The sequence below is a fragment of the Seriola dumerili genome, unplaced genomic scaffold (genome assembly GCF_002260705.1).
Source record: "Seriola dumerili isolate Sdu_G_001 unplaced genomic scaffold, Sdu_1.0 BDQW01000468.1, whole genome shotgun sequence".
Classification (NCBI taxonomy): Eukaryota; Metazoa; Chordata; class Actinopteri; order Carangiformes; family Carangidae; genus Seriola; species Seriola dumerili.
Window position 1 is genome coordinate 5,468,619 of NW_019174723.1, and position 16,337 is coordinate 5,484,955.

Consider the following 16,337-nt stretch of genomic DNA (forward strand, 5'->3'; position numbering starts at 1 on the left):
CACACACACACACACACACACACTGCATGAGGCCAAACTGATACAAAATCATTGTTGCTCTTATTGTTGTTCATCTACACCACCTCAACACGCACAGTGATAGACAGCAGCTCTTACAGACTTCATCGCCTCAGGCACAGTGACAGTAAACCTGAGAGCAGAGTTGTGCAGCACGGTCACTTTTCTCTTGAATGTAGAAAAAGAAGGAAGTTGTGTTCTAGTTTTTGTTTTTCTGCTCTCTGGTTTGTTTGCTGACACAAGGGCAACAAATTACAACCACAAAATGTTGCCCTGCGCCGGTTGTAGGGTTTATGATACACATGATTACAGGCTGTTTAGTCTAATCAGGCTGTGGAAATGTCTGTGCTTCCTCTTGTGTTGTCACAATTCAGTCTCATGGGTGGACAGATGTTTTATTGAGGCTGCAGAAGTTGGGGTAATTTAATTGTTTAAGCCAAAACTTCCCAGGAAGGGTTAAACTTGCTTGACTCTGACCATGTGAAAAAGAAATGGCTCTCGGTGACAGAGTTGGGCTACAATTAACAAACATGAAAATACACAGATTAAAAAACACAACTTCCCATCAAACTGCTTCAAAACTGTTGCCATTGTATCATAACTGAAGTGTGTTTTGTCATTTTGTATTTGTTTGTTTTGATCATTTTGGTAGTTAATATATTCCTGTTAGGTGAATTATGTTTTCTTTTGGCTTTCTTTCTATTTGGAAAGGTGGATTTCAGAGAGGATTTATTATTTGTACAATTAATTTGCCATCAGTTAAAGGCAAGTTGCCAATATTGAAATATCTGTTACAAAATCTCTCTTTGCCTCTAAATCTCATGGAGTCTGACTTTCTGCTTTGCCAAGATGCCAACGACAAAACATGTTAATCTCAAATCATTTATTTTGGCATTCACTCCTAAAATGCCAAATTAAATGACATGTAAGATTAGGACTTTTTTTTTTGCAGTGTACCTGTCGCCTCTTTAAAGCTGCAATCAGTTTTGGGACACTGACGGATAGAAATGGATGATTTTGTTTTGGGTGCCAATGGGAAGTGCAGCACATGACGAGCCTGCTCGGAGCCAGCTGCTGCAGAGGCTGGAGGACAGTAAAGTACTTATAGCTTTATTTAGGTCCAGGGCCTAGCTGATGTAGATTATTAAAAGGGATCAGATTTGGAAGATCATGGTGAATGAATTAAACAGTTTTTGGTTTTTGTTGTATATGTTTGGATATCAATAAAGCATTCCTTTAAATGACAAGTGGTTTGTGGTCAATATTGAAACCTGATAAAAGTAACAAAATTACAAATTGCTTTGATTATTAAACAACTACAATGTAAGAAGATAAACTGGATTTACTGACAGATTAAGTGTTTGTTTTACACTAATATCACTCAAGATTCCTGGAATGTACTAGTGAACGTTCCTGGAACATTGAGGAGCTTTCGGAGAACCTCAAGCGAACGTCCTCTTAAGATTCTCTGAAGGTTCTAAAAACATAACCTTCCAGAAACATTCCAGGAACGTTCACTTATGGTTATTTTTGAGGAACCTTCAGAGAACAAACTAGCGTAAGTTGCTGTGGCTTATCCTCTGCAGCCATGGCAGTGGCCGTGTCAAGTCAGAGGTTGCCACCGGAAGTGAGCTGCCACTGTTTGAGTCAGTGCATGTATTATAATATAAGTATTATAATACATCCATGGCATCCATATTGTAATATGACCAATCCCAGTGTCCCCCTGAGGCCTAAACCCTGAACCATCACAGTCTTAATTGACGTCACCTGGTAAGTGATTGAGAGCCAGAGGCTGCAAGGGCTCATATGGTATAAAGAAGAATGGGACAGCACTTTGTGACACTTTGATATATGTACTGTCTCTTTTCTTGTAATACTAATGTTAGTGTTCGTTCTTCTCATGCTTGTTAACCGTTCTTCTTTCTTATTATTTCTTCTGTTTTATGGCCGTTATTTGCCGTTTTTTTACGCTTCCGGGCGTCGCCTGGTAACCGCGGTCACCCCGTCTTTAATGTCACAACGCTATGAACAGCTCTGGGCAACTCTCGGGGAAAGTCTGCAGAACCGCGAACAAAGTTTGTGCATAAAGGGCTCGAAACGTCTGCTACAGAGACCTCATGCCCTCGGTGGTTTGACAGTGGGGCAGCCCTAAACCCTCACGGACTCACCGGGAACGCTCCTCCAAGACTGTGAGTCTGTAAGGGTGGACGTTGAGATTGGGACAGTATTATTATATTTTATATAAGTGGATTATATCGAAAAGTTTAGCCGTTATACGTCATGAAGATCTGTTGCCTCTGAAAGCTTTAAGTGTGCACTTTCGCCATTCGTCGGTATAGTGTGATTTTTATTTAAGACATATGGTTGTCGTGGCCGAGTGGTTAAGGCGATGGACTAGAAATCCATTGGGGTCTCCCCGCGCAGGTTCGAATCCTGCCGACAACGGTTGGACTTTTATCTCGATCTCAACAGACAGCGTGTACAGGGATGGGCTACACTGTCTCCCTACAACGTGCATGTCGTCTAGCCCAGAATCAACTGTCTTCAGAGACTAGAAGAAAACGGACGCTTACAACAGATATTCCGGTGCCCTGATCTCAGCGTCATGCAAACAGTCTGGGGTTATTCGAAGAGACAGACAGAGCGGAGGAAACAAGTGTACTGGGGAGAAGTAGAGCTGTCTCAGCAAATATTGATCTGATTTAGTTTTTTTCTCTTTACTCCACTTTGTATTAAATTATCTGGTAAATAAAAAACAATTATGGCATTACTTTTCAAAGCATTATCACTTTACTTTAACATTTGCACAGCCACTGTACATCACAGCAAATCCAATCAGACCCGTGTGACAAATAATTCTTGATCACCTTCTGTTTTGTCATGTAATGTAATTAAACATGTATCTGCAAAGAACAAACAAAAACCCTATCAACCAGAAACATTCCTCTGCACCTATATTACACTTCCCCCACTAACAACTACAATTCATAAATTTTACCATAAGAGGGAGCCACAGTGCCTGTAGCGAGGTTAGTGTTTAAATTAGGACCATTTTCTCTGTTAAGTCAACAATGGTAATCAGTTACTCTCCTGTTGGGAAAGCGTGTTCTCCTTTGCATATCTGTAGTAACAATATATCAAAGAGCTCTCTTTCAAAAAACATATTATCACAATACCATACATGTATGTTTTCTCAAAATTGGAATTGTTTTGTGGAGACATCCATACTTCTTATGGTATCTGAATTTTTAACAAAATCAAAAAAAAATTTCAAGCTTATTCATACATACCCAGCTAAAGTATGTTTTTTTTATATGTATATATTATATTAATTATCATAACTCTAATTTCGTCATTTAAATCTCTTTGTGGTTATTATGTATCTATTTGTGGTCATTTTGTATCTCTTTTTGGTCATGGGTTGTCCCTTTTGTGGTCATTCTTCATCCCTTTGTGGATGTGTTGTGTCGCTTTATAGTCATTTTGTATCTTTTTGATATCATTTTGTGTCCAATTTTGGGTGTTTTGCATCTCTTTGTGGTCATTTTGTGTTTTTTAACTGAGCGGTATGATTTTCAAACAAGAAATAAATAATAGTCACTTTATACAGGGCTGTGACATTTCACTAACCGAGATGCTTATTGTCCAGTGGATATTCAGGAATGTCACACAACAGTTATTGTCATTGGTATTGCCAGTCGCAATATCATCCGTATGTCATCCAGGAGTAAAGTTCCCAAACAATGTGGTTGAATAGGCTGATATTACACACACACACACACACACACACACACACACACAGATATAAAGGCTCCATCAGAGAATGAAGTTTCCTGTCAATAGAAAACCTCTTCATTTCATAAACCTGCAAATATGTGATGTAAAGATGCCACTGACTAATATTGTGGCACCTGGATCTGACCAAAATTCATTTCTACTGACAAAAAGCATGGTCAGGCTACATTTAAGTAGGTAATAGTTCATTTAAAATCAACTTCTCTGACGCATACGCCCCAAATTATATCATTGTTTTTAGAACATCATTACTCATCAGTGGTTTGAGCTACAGACATGTTTTTTCTCAGTTAAATCAGAGCTTTCTGACAAGCTCCTGTTTGTTTGGGTGGATCATTTACTTCCGTCGATAAACTAATGCTTAAAGTTGGATAAGATTTGGATAGTCTCAGTCTCGCGCTGCTTCATTACATGTGAGAGTCAATTGAAAACAGAGCATGATGTAAATGAACAAAATACTACAGTAAATATTTTGGCTCATTTCAATAAAGAGAACGTGAATAAAGTTCAAAACAAATAATTATGTCTGAAAATTTGAGTGGAATCCTGCGCGCAGGACAGTAAACTGTCCTTCAGCTTAAGTGTCCCACACTTCCTAAATCCTTCCAGACATTGGAGGTACACATGTGGCAGCAAGAATACAGTTTGGCTCAGAAACCTTTGAAACTAAAACAACTTGAACAGAAAGTAGTATTTGGGTGGAATAAACCACTAAAACTATAAGTCGTTAGAGAGAAATAATTTTTTGGGTGGAATACTGCCTTGGTTGCGTTTTTACGGTCACCCATTCGCTTGTGGCGCTGTTGCAACAAAGTAGAGTCGTGGAAATGTCAGGAGGGCCGGAGTGGGCGGAGCAGTTGTGGCTTGGTCCCGCCCCCGGCTGATAACGTCACCCTCCTTCCCTATAAAACCACGAGCCGACAGTTGAAAACAGCAAGAAGCAGCGTCGATATCCTCTCGGACCTTGGAGGGTTACATTTACCCAAAACTTATTTTCAAATGGGCCCCGTCGCCTAGCGTTTACTCCCCCAGCCTCGCCGACTGAGTTGAATTGGGTGCTACTGAACATCAAGCACGTCTGGGTCACTAAAAGGTGAGTTTTTTTCTGTTTGTTGTGTTGTTATAAAATGGTGGTAACAGGAGGGGTTTTTTTGGGGTGGTGGGTTCCTGCGGAGGGGACGAGCTAACGATGCTAGCTAGCTTGTTATAATGGCAGCTATTGTCGAGCTGTATGAGTGTCTTTGTTTTGGTAAACAGACTCAGAAGAATAAACGTTTTGTTTGCAGCCTTTTCTCGTTGTATTCGGGGTTTCGCCCACAGAATAACAATCAGTGGTGTACATACACAAACGGTAACTGACAGTTTTGTTGTCAACAGATTTACAGCGATTTTGTTTTTGTCTTTGTTAAGAGACAAAAGGTTCTCGGTAAATGATAAAGCCATCAACCTTAGTGATCTTTTTCCTCCCTACTCTTCATAAGGCAGTATTTATTTATAGTCCTTAAATTGTGATTTTAGTCTCATATCTGTCACGAAACAGAAGAACGTCAAAATGTCGGTTTGGTGCAGAGACAGTCTAATGTAAACAAGAACCCTGCAAACCGTGGGATGACGTCAGTGTGTTGAAGCTGTGAACGTGATGTGCAACAATATGCAGCTGACAAAACTGTAAAATATATTTGAATCTTGGTTTTATAGCTTTATAGAATATGCATTCTCAACATTAGACCAGGGGGGTTTATATGCATTTAACGTACAGTTTATTCGCATCACGTCTGTTCTTGTCGAAGCCTCGGGTTTGTTTTTATCTGCAGTGCATGAGAGGTAGTGGAAAGGATGTTTTCCTCGTATTTGTGTCACATTTTATTCTTGCATTTTGTCAATGCTTAAAGGTTTAGCTGATTGTTGCAGTTGTAATTTTGAAACAGTCACAGCCGTATACACATTGTTAACATGAACATTTGCAGGTTTTGGACCGTTGGTTGCACAAATTAAGACATTTAAAGGGATCAACAGACATTTTACACTGTTTTTATAGACAAATAAGCCCGATTTCAATAACTGCTTAACTATATATAATGAGAAACCATATTATAAATGACAAAATTATTTATCAAGATAATGATGACTTGAAATGAGAAGAATTGTCAGTTGTAGCCTTGGTATTGAAAGCATCATTGTCTGGGAAGGAATATTTATATATATATATATATATATATATATATATATAAAGAAACATATCTCCATTGCTTTGGTGAGTACTGTAGCCCAGGCTGGTTTTGCTCACACTGTTTTTTCCTCTGCAGGTTTCCATCAAGCACAGCGAACAGCAACCAACAACAGAAGAATGGCAGCTATTCCAGCAGGCGGTTCACTTGTGGCGACCACTGACTACTACCGAAGTGAGTCTCCTTTCCCTTGTAGTCCAAACCAACTCCCTGCTCCTGTTGGGTGACTTTCTATCAGCAACAGTCCCACTAGACAAAGCATTGTCCAAAGTACATAACATTTGGATGTAATGAGTCATGTCAGTGTGGTTTTTCTTTGGGTTTCCATGAGTAAAGTATGACCTGCGTGTGTGAGTTATACTTGGGGTGAAAGAATCAGGCTGAGTAATTTGTTTAATGATAATAGTAGCAGTACCCAATTCAATGTCTGGATGTTTTTTAAAAATAATGTACACTCCCCCTTAAAGGTTAAAACATGACTATTACTGAATTTCAAAATTAACCAGTCATATCCTGTGTACCACAAATATTAGATTTAGATTTAAAAAAAAAAAAAACAAAGCCAGACTCTGAAATCTGAAATCATAAGAGATCACATATTTGGCTTCAGGAATATATTTGGTGCCTGTCTCTTCATACATGTACTGTATGTGTGTGTGTTCTATTTATGTTCCCCAGTGTGCCAAACAGACTTGTAGCCTGTCTCAGTAAATCAAATCAAAATCGGCATTAGTGTTCAGAGTTTCCCTGCAGGCTCCAGTTATATAACCAGAGGAAAATGGATTAAAATTTTCTTTGTCCATGTCACCTCCACCCCCTCTCATTTTAGGGGAATGGTTGGGTATCCATGCAAGAAGTGAACCCTTCAGTGTGATCCACATACATCTCACTTTTCCAGTTTTGTTGACTGTGATTAAACTGACTTTTTGTCTGCTCATTCTCTTCTCCTGCAGGGCGCATTGGCTCTACGTCCAGCAGCAGCTCTTGCGGCAGTTCGGAGTACAGCGGAGAGGTCATTCCTCACCATCCAGGTGTGTGAATGTTTGTATCTATGTAAAAGAAAAAAAACAAAAGAATTTTGTGTTTTTAGCATTAATTAAATATAAGGAAAACTCCAGATGCTCAATGTTTCCCTGCAGAGTTATGTGCCTGTTAGTGTGGGGAAGCCCCTGAATGTGGGTGATTATCAGTTAAACACTAACATTATGCTCCAAATTAACTGAATCAAGGCTGCTGCCAGAGAATTTGAGTGTGTTGTTTTCAGGTCAGGGAATAACAGCACTCAACGTCAAGACAGAATACACACAATGAGTAATATAAATGTCTGTGGGTTTTGGAAGGAACAGTGTGTTCTGCTGAAGAGAAATAACCATCCCAGGAGTGTGTCACTGCACCGGATCCAGATGTTTTTGTGTGTCAGAGCATATCTCCACACGAGTGAATGTTTCTTTTCAGCGTGCTCACTTCCTCTTGCCTACGTTTGGCCAACAGTTGCATAAACTCGTGACATTGCTTAATCCACATTGTACCATTGCTCATAGACTTCATTTGCAGTAACTTCAGGATTACTGTGGTTGAGTCAGCTGTTGCCTCAGATCAAACAGAGCTATTGTGGTTGAGTCATCGTGGAATACACCTAGCTCGAATCATTTCTGGTCTGATCTGGCTCTTTCTAATCTAGCAGGAAACTCGCTTTTCAGTGTTCGTTTTTCCTCTCAAGATGTGGAGGTTTCTTTAACCTGAAAGTACCATTCAGTTCTCTGGGTTAGGATTCATATTTCAGTATTAATATAAAAAGCATCACAGCCTTGGCACATGTGCATTTGGCCCCTGCTACACCAATATGAGCCTCTGCACCAGTTAATATCTGCTGACTTCACCAGTAATCCTGGATCAGCATCTCAGTGCAGCCTTATGTGAAAACCATCTGGGCCGGCAGTTAAATGCTGGCTGAGGTTGGTGTCGGCATGCCTGTTTTAACCATGGGGTCAGATGGTTTCAGGGTGCTAAAGTTGTTGGACACACACAAATAGGGCGGTGGGGGTGCATTCAGAGAGAGTTCAGTGCATGTGACTTACATTACTGTTCATTCTTTTAGTACTATGGAATTCAGTTTTGTGGCACGTGGGTTATAATGATGGTAGTTTTTACAGCCACAAGCAAATAAGAAATCATTGGGAAAAGAAAAAAGTTATTTATGTAAGAAAGTATAGTATTCAGCTGTGGCTCTGGATTATAAGATTTGCAGTACTTGTTTGCTGTTGTAACATACTTTTGTCTTCAAATATCTAGTTATAAGTTTGATTGCACAAGAATAATATTTTAGACCTTTTTAAATTTGTTCGTTCAATATAGTGCAGGATACTTTATCATATATGTAAAACTCTTGACTGGCACCAATTTGAGAATTGATTTGACCTAGAAGCTAATTGTGGCACACAGCAGTTGTACTGTATATATTTAACTGGCTACATGTAAATGCAGCTGTTCAGTGACTAAATGAGGTGTCAGTTTGACACAGAGCCAAACATGCAGCCGAGTCCTGGGAGGGGAAGCCTGGGTCATTTTTCGCTCAGACTGTGGCTGATACTTTCCTCAGCTTGTTATGAGGAGCAATGTAGCTTTAATCTTAGGAGGATTGTCAAAAACTTCATCCACACTGTCCTAGAATGTTAAAATGTTAAATTAATAAAGAAGGTGACTCCTGTTAATGAAGGGGCTTATATTTGACAAACAAAACACTGTCCTCTGAGTACTGGAAGTTAATGTCATGGTTGGCCTGAGCAAAGAAAAAGGGTTTGCCTTAACAATTCAAAATTCCACCGACAGAAATCTAAATTAAATAGACAATGGCAGCTGTCCTTTCTGTACAAGCTTGAAGCCTCATGCCTTCATTATCTGTCTCCACAGGACTCCCCAAGCAGGACTCTGGCCATTGGTGGTCCAGTTTCTTCTTTGGGAAGCAGCCAGGGATGACCCCACTGACTGAGGAGGCACAGATGAAGTAAGTATAAGTAAATACACATCGCTGAGTCAACCCCTGACAGTGCCACTGTATCTTTATTCTTGTAATCCTGGTCATAATCTTTAGTTTCATAATGAAACTGCCTTTGTTGGAGTATCCACTATTCAGTTTGGAGCTGCTTTTTTTTTTTTTTTTTTTTTTTTTTTTTTTTTTTTTTTTTTTTTTTTAACTTTGCCTTTAATCTGCAGATGAGTCCAGGCCAGTTTAGTACATTGTGTCATATAAAGCAGAGTCATTGTACCTGTCTTCCATTAAAAACCTCTTGACAGGGTGTAGACAAAGAAATCTGTCTTGGCTTGTCTGTTTGCTTAGCTATGAGCTGTCCCTGTGTAAATTAGTCAATCCATACAGTATCAAGAATAGCTTTCCTCAATCTCTCTTTATTTGTCCCTCTCAGGGCGGGGGTCCCCGGTGCGGTGACGAATGGTCAGATCACCTGCGTTGCCAGGGAGATGGTTATGCAACGCCAGGTGAGTGAGAGCAGCGATGCAGGAAGTCCCACCTCCTCCTGATCCTGCAGTCTCACTCCGATGATCCACACCACACCTTGGGGGGGAATTGAACCAACGACCAACGCTAGGTGACGGGAGGATGTCCCGTTTACAACCTTTAGTTTTTTTGTTTGTTTTTTTATTTAATTTTTTTTATATTATTCATTGTAGTATAGGCTGCCTTACTTATTCTTGTTTTGGTAACCTTGTGTTTTTTTTATTGACAACCAAAAAAAAGAAATGAAAATGAAAAAAAAAAAAAAAAAAAAAAAAAAAAAAAAATTATGCAACTGATAAGCTCTTTTTTTTTTTTTTCTTTTTTTTTTTTATTAAACATTTGTACTGTTCTGTGTTTGTAATACTGTGGTGCAAAGACACACTGTGGTGCATACACATCCACATGCCTTTGTTAAACATTTTTCACCTTGTCACCCTGTGATTGCAAATGCAATAAAGTAGACTCTTGCAGCCTAATGTTCTGTGTCAGGTTCCTTCTTCTCATACCCTACGTTAAAAGCAAATTTGTGTCTAGAGTGTACAGCTACCAATGTAAAAAAACAAAAAAAATGCATACAATTTAAGTTTGTTTAAATATTTCTATAGAACTTTAGTTCAAATACCTTATTCGTCCCAGCATACACATGGCTTTCTCTGTGGTTTTCAGAACACACTTTTATTTGTTTATAATTTGCTAAGCAATGTGTCCATGGCTGTCAGTTAAAATAGCCCTATAAGGACCTGGAGATAACAGTGTCTGTTTGCCAGGGAGTGGTTCACTGGTTTTGTACAGGGCTATTCCAGGAACAAAGTAAACACTGAAAAGGCAGCACTTTGTGTCCTCTAACTGCTGTTGCTGGTGAACCCAGAGTCTGGGGTTGTGTAACTCTTGGCTAAGTGTCTAAACACCCACCACATCTGGAAACTGAGTTCAGTTGTCATGGATTTAAAAAAAGAAAAGAAAAAAAAACCCCATTCCTGCACAAACTGAGCTCAACTGCCTCCATCCACAAAGTTTCAGCTTATATGGTTTTGTATTTTAAAAGTTTGAATCAAATTTGCCATCAAAAAAGGCTGAATTTGAAATGTCTTTTTTCTCCAAAATTAACAAAGATGTTATATTTGTTACCCATTTCATATCTAGAGGATCTCACGAGGTTACATAATGCATCAATTAATGTTGATAATGTGAGATCAACTTGCATTGTCACGTTTGGCTCAAGCTCCCAGCATTTGTTCCATGTCACCCCTCTCTTCCCCTGTGTAGTGTCTGAAAAGCAGAAACAGCAAAAAGTGGTGCAGGCCTATTGTTGAAGCATTTCATTGACGTTTGACCTGCATTGACATATAAAAATGGGCACAGCTGCTACAGTATCCTTCTGGAAGATAGGAAAGAAAAATGTCATCAGTTTAACACTTCACCTGGTTTAAACTGCATGTTTTGTTAGTTATTACCAAACATGGAGCCGAAATCTGTGACCCATCAGAAACACAAAACAAAAACAAATAGTTTCTGCACAGACCGTTGCACTGCTGCCGCGTGATTGGCTGCTTGGCTGATTGCAGGAATGAGCAGGTGTGCAGGTGTTCCTAATAAAGTGCTCAATGAGTGTACATCACATATTTTGTATTGAGTCCGGTAGTTTAAATCGTGAACTCTCTGCCCTTTGTTGTCGTGTATTGAGGAGTAACTGCAGCTGCTAGTTTGCTGACTCTACTATTGTGAGCCCTTACCACGATTAATATTCCGGTAGCATTACATAAACAAGCCAATATACCGATAGACATATAGCGTTACTTCAGGGCGGTTGTTTTATAGAGGAAAGGTTTCAGTTTGTGTAGCGTTTAGCTGCTGTACTGAAATTCAAAGTTATGTTCTTCAACCAACGTGGTGACCCAGGTCGCGCCGGACGTAGATGTTTCCAGTTCTGCTGTTTGCGACCACCTGACTCTCCCCAGGTTTCCCCCCGAGATGCTGAGGACCACCGCTTCACCTCACAAGGTAAGGGCTGCTTGTGCTGACATTGGTGGTTTTGGGCTTGGTTCAGTTTTTGTTTACCTGCCCATGTGGCTGTCCATCAATGCTTGTGGTTGTCTCTTGCTTGTAGCTGATGTGTTTGTGGTTGATGTGGTGCTGGCTGTAATTCTGCTGTTTGGTCTATCTGCAGTGTTTGAAATGGCATTAACTGTGAGTTAATTAGTGTGGCTGAGGCCATTTTTAATTTTTCATTTGGCATTAGCGTTTTCATGGTTTCTTGCAGTTCATTTAGTGGTTCATAGCATCTCAGCATCTGTTTGAGTATTGCAAGTGTAATGGATGAAGATTGATTAATGACATTTTTCCCAGGTGGCTGCTGCTGTTTTGTGGTATTGCTTTTAGGGTAATATTGGATTTAAATACGGTTCTTGATTGTATTTTTTTTGTGGCAAATTCAACCTACCTTTATATCCACATCACCTTTTTGATATTTTCTCCAAATAATGCGTATTTCATATTATATTAAATATATCAGGTGGGTTGCTGGGTTTAGATTTAAATTCACCTGATAGTGCATTCTTTGCAGTGGTTGGAGGTGCTTTGTCAGGGATAATAGGTGCATGGTGGCTGGTATCAGCAACATACAAACAAAACACATGTGTTTGTGCTGTGTTTGGTGTTGTCCTAATACAGTTGGTTTCTTCAGGAGGTCAGAGATGAGCTCCTGACTTCCTTTGTCAAAAACAAATAGCCAACCAAAAACAATTTAATGCATGCCAGGATTGCGTTGGATTTACAAATAATGCAGTTTGCAGTTTTGCAGGGAGTGACGAGGTCATGGCCTAAACACAAAGTATCTGTGTAAATTCTGCATCCATAAATCTGGTCTATATGAGTTGGCAAACTGATACAAATATACAGTTTTTGACACACAACTTCTTTTGACTTTTGTCTTCTCCCACTAATCTGAAATCTCACACATCAAAGAGATGACTGCTTCACTTTTTTTTTTTATAATTGACTATGCTGCTAACCGGCATTCACCTGACCATGCCTCACCTTGTGATTCATATCCATGTCCTTTTCAGATTAACCTTGTATTCCACATTTCATATATGTTACAGCTGCTCTGGCTGCATTGATGTTTAAAAAAAACTTTTCTAAAACAGTTTTAAGATTGGTTTGTAGAGATTTATACATGTCTTAATGTGTTAATCATTTAATCTGTGTGGTTTTTAAGTGTATAACCTGCATGTGTTGTGAGCTGCTGCATTCAGTTACACCCTCACAAGTTCAAATAGTCCTTCTAGGGGTGGTTATCACAGTGCCTTCTTCATCCACACAGTTGCAGGAGAACATTGCATAAAGCAAATGCTAACGTTTTTCAGCCTTTTGAGGTTAAAAATTTTATCCCCACAAGTTCCTTTTTTATCTTTTGACTTATTCAAGTTATCCTGCTGACTGTAGTGCAGCACAAATCCTGACGCAAGGATTTTCCCACTTGACTATAAAATGGGTTTAGTGTAAGCACCACTGTCCCCTATTCACCCCCTCAGTCTCTCTGTCTGTCTCTAAACAGAGGAAAGACAAACAATGGGCGACGCTGCTGCAAAGTGGCCTCTCTGCATGACAGAGTTAAAAGGGTGAAAAGAGGATTTGTTCTGTGGCTCATTTGAGCTGAGCGGCTGGTCGTCGCCCCACGCTGCAGTTTTTCCAGGTCACCAGGTTCTCGGAGGGTCAATGAAAAGTGGGAGTGAAGGAGTCAATTTTCTCTTCAATGTCTGGATCTCAGTTGCCTGTTGTTTCCTTCTGCTTCTCAACAGCTGTTGTGCTTTTGGTTCCCTGGTTACAGAGCTGGGCGATATGGCTGACATGTACAGGGCCTGCATTCAATTTTTACTGTCAATTAGTAAAGTATTTTTCAATTTATTGATTTAAAACTGTCCAAATTTAGTTGATGCCAAGATGATGTCTTCAAATAGCTTGAAAAACCAAATGTGTTCAAATTACAATCATACAAAATAGATAAAAGTTGCACATCCACAACTGTAGAATAATATTTAGTATTTTTGCTTGATAGATGACTTGAAAGAGTAATGATAGCACATGAGCTACCTTCTGTGTTTAGACTGAATTCTATTTTTATATTTCCCTGCAGTTTTGGACTTTCACATACCTGATCTGCCTAATGATTGGTCTAAACGTCATTTAACATTAGTTGCCTAACCTTCTGGCACATTTCACCGTGTGACTTGATGAATGTACTCCTGAATACAGGCGTGGCAGAATGAAAGTGTGATAAACAAAAGGATGTGATGCATTACAATTTTAGTTCAAACCCCAAAAAACTCCTCTTTCCTTCTTTCATGCTCAGACATGTTAAAAGCCGCATGGTAAAAGTTCAGTGATGCTTTGAGAAGTAGTGTCGTCAGAAGGATAATTAGATGACGTCTGAGATCCTTGGCTTTAGCTCAGTGAAATGAACTGCAGCACGCTGGTCCTGCTGGCTGCTGGTATGAATCACAGACCTGTTAGTCTTTGATGTTTTATTAATGCTTTCAACAATTTGAACATTGTCAGAAACAAGATGATTGATAATTCAACATTGACAGTGATGATTGGCAGTTATTGGTGTAGTTGGAGTTCCCCCACTGAAACTAGTTTGCTATGTCTTCAAAACTGATGATGATAATGATGACTAAGGCTACATCCACACCAATACCTTTTCATTTTAAAACAAAAACGATCTCTGTCTAGACAAGCGTTTAATCTCTATCCACACTAACACACCTGAAGACTAATATCACATGACCATTGACGAACAATGGGTGTGCGTGTTGTCCACTCTGTGGTTGGTTAGTTGCCGCAAAAGCAAATACTAGCAAAGACTTCAAGATCAGCAACACTTGTAATTCATTATCAATGTCGCATTCACCACTGGTAGTCATGACAGACGAGACCCAATCAGGAAGTGAATATCAGTGTCCGTGTCATTGTTTCCGAAAGTCTGTTTCTGGGTTGGTGTGGACGACAGGCGTAAATGTTGCAAAAGTGATGCGTTTTAAAAGGAGAACGTATTGGTGTGGATGTAGCCAGAGATGTGTAAAACACAGACATGACATGACTTTGGTCTATAAAACATAAAAAAACAGTGAAAATCCCCATCACAGTATCCCTAGAGGCAAAAGTGAAATCATCAAATGTCTTGCTTTCAATGACCAACAGTCCAAAACCCTAGAATATTGAATTTACCATAATTTAAGATCAAAAACGGCATTAAATTCCCACATTTGAGAACTTGGAACCATCAGATATTTGGGGAAATTTATATTTGCTATACCTGCTGTACTTAATTATCCCAATCACTTCTGACCAAAAATCATTGGTGCAGATGATCATGTGATAAATATTCCCTGTCCACTTGAGGCCTCCAATTTCATATTGCAATCAATTTCTTTTCACAGCATCAATAGGCTGCAAGATTAAACATCAGGAACTTTCTCCACTGTGATATTTAAGTGTCTTTTTACTTGGAGTTTGTCCACGCATGTCCATTTGGCTGTCCTGAGCAGCCAAGAGGGCTGAAGTTAAGCAATCTTGATTTCTTAACTTCCTTTCAGTCTGTGAACCAATGAGGTGCGCTTGTTCCCTTCTACTTGACGCCCCGGTCAGCAGGGTTGGTTGGTTTGGAGGTGGAGAAGGGAAGAGAAGTAGAAAAGCCCAGGTCAATATTGACCCATAAACTTTTGGTTGTGATGCCACCTGGTAATCCTGGGAAGAGACGGAAATGTAGTTACGTGTCATAAAACAATTCTAAAATAAACACTCATAAATTGCTGTATATAATCTGTCTGAAAAAGTGTAATGTTTGATTCTAATGTTCTGTGTTACAGTAGCTGAGGCTCATTTTACAAACAGAGCAGCTGTTGCGATACAGTTTTTCCAAGTTACTGGGTGCACCATTGAAAACTGAGAGGAAAGGGCTGGATTTCCTCTTCTCTATCTCAACTTTACTCACTCGTTCTCCCCTCCATCTCCAGCTGTTTTAGGAAAGTGCTAAACACTCTTTTTTCTTTTTTTGGACAGGAAACTTTCTATTTGTGGCCCCCTTCCTAAGATTTACAGTACATCTTCAGTAGTAAAGACTGGGCTAAGTGCTCCAGACAGACCGGGGAAGTCTGAAAGTATTGAGAGACGGAATAAGACATTGTTTTTGACCTTTCCCTGAGATAACCTGGTTTAAAACACCGCTTCAGTCTGGTGTAGTATCTAGACTGTATTACATACATCTAAATACTGCATCTTCAGTCACTTATGGCTGAGGCTTTTGGCCAGGAGAATATGTTGTCAGGTGGCATCCAACTTTCCTCTGACATTATGATCCTGAACCACAATGTCCTGTGGTTGGCGGGTCGGCAGTGATTGCCGGTCACTGCCTTTCTTCTGGCTTCCAGCTCAACTCCTCCTGCCAGAGCCAACACAAGGCTCTTTCTGCTGCCTCCCCCAACCTGCAACCAGCTGGGTCTAATGCTAATGCTTTTTCCGTCTCTACTGCTCCAAGATGTGCAGTCTTGCACCCTGCCAGTGTATGTGCCAACGTGCCTCTCTCTTGGCATAACTTGCACAGTGGGTCCTTCCTCAATCCCTGTCCAGACCTGTACAGGTCTGTTGGTGTTGGCAGAGTGTCATACACTGATCAGAGCAGGAAAGAGATGCCTCAGTCTCCAAAGTTTAGGCCATGTAATTTTCTGTTTTGGCAGGTCCCACTTTGTCCAAGCTCGTTGTGACGGCCCTTGACCTCT

The 16,337-nt window shown here is 39.9% G+C and overlaps 1 protein-coding gene and 1 non-coding gene across 2 annotated transcripts; both read left to right on the plus strand.

The window, feature by feature from the left end:
* Positions 1-2,384: 2,384 nt before the first annotated feature.
* trnas-aga lies at positions 2,385-2,466 on the plus strand. Its single transcript has one exon. It is a non-coding gene; the product is annotated as a tRNA-Ser (tRNA).
* Positions 2,467-4,736: 2,270 nt separating this feature from the next.
* On the plus strand, positions 4,737-10,034 carry LOC111235046 (pancreatic progenitor cell differentiation and proliferation factor B-like). Its single transcript, XM_022763348.1, has 5 exons — positions 4,737-4,909; positions 6,123-6,218; positions 6,998-7,075; positions 8,955-9,048; positions 9,467-10,034. Exons 2-5 carry the CDS (start codon positions 6,164-6,166, stop codon positions 9,579-9,581), a joined length of 342 nt encoding a protein of 113 aa, XP_022619069.1. The 5' UTR covers positions 4,737-4,909; positions 6,123-6,163; the 3' UTR covers positions 9,582-10,034.
* Positions 10,035-16,337: the final 6,303 nt, after the last annotated feature.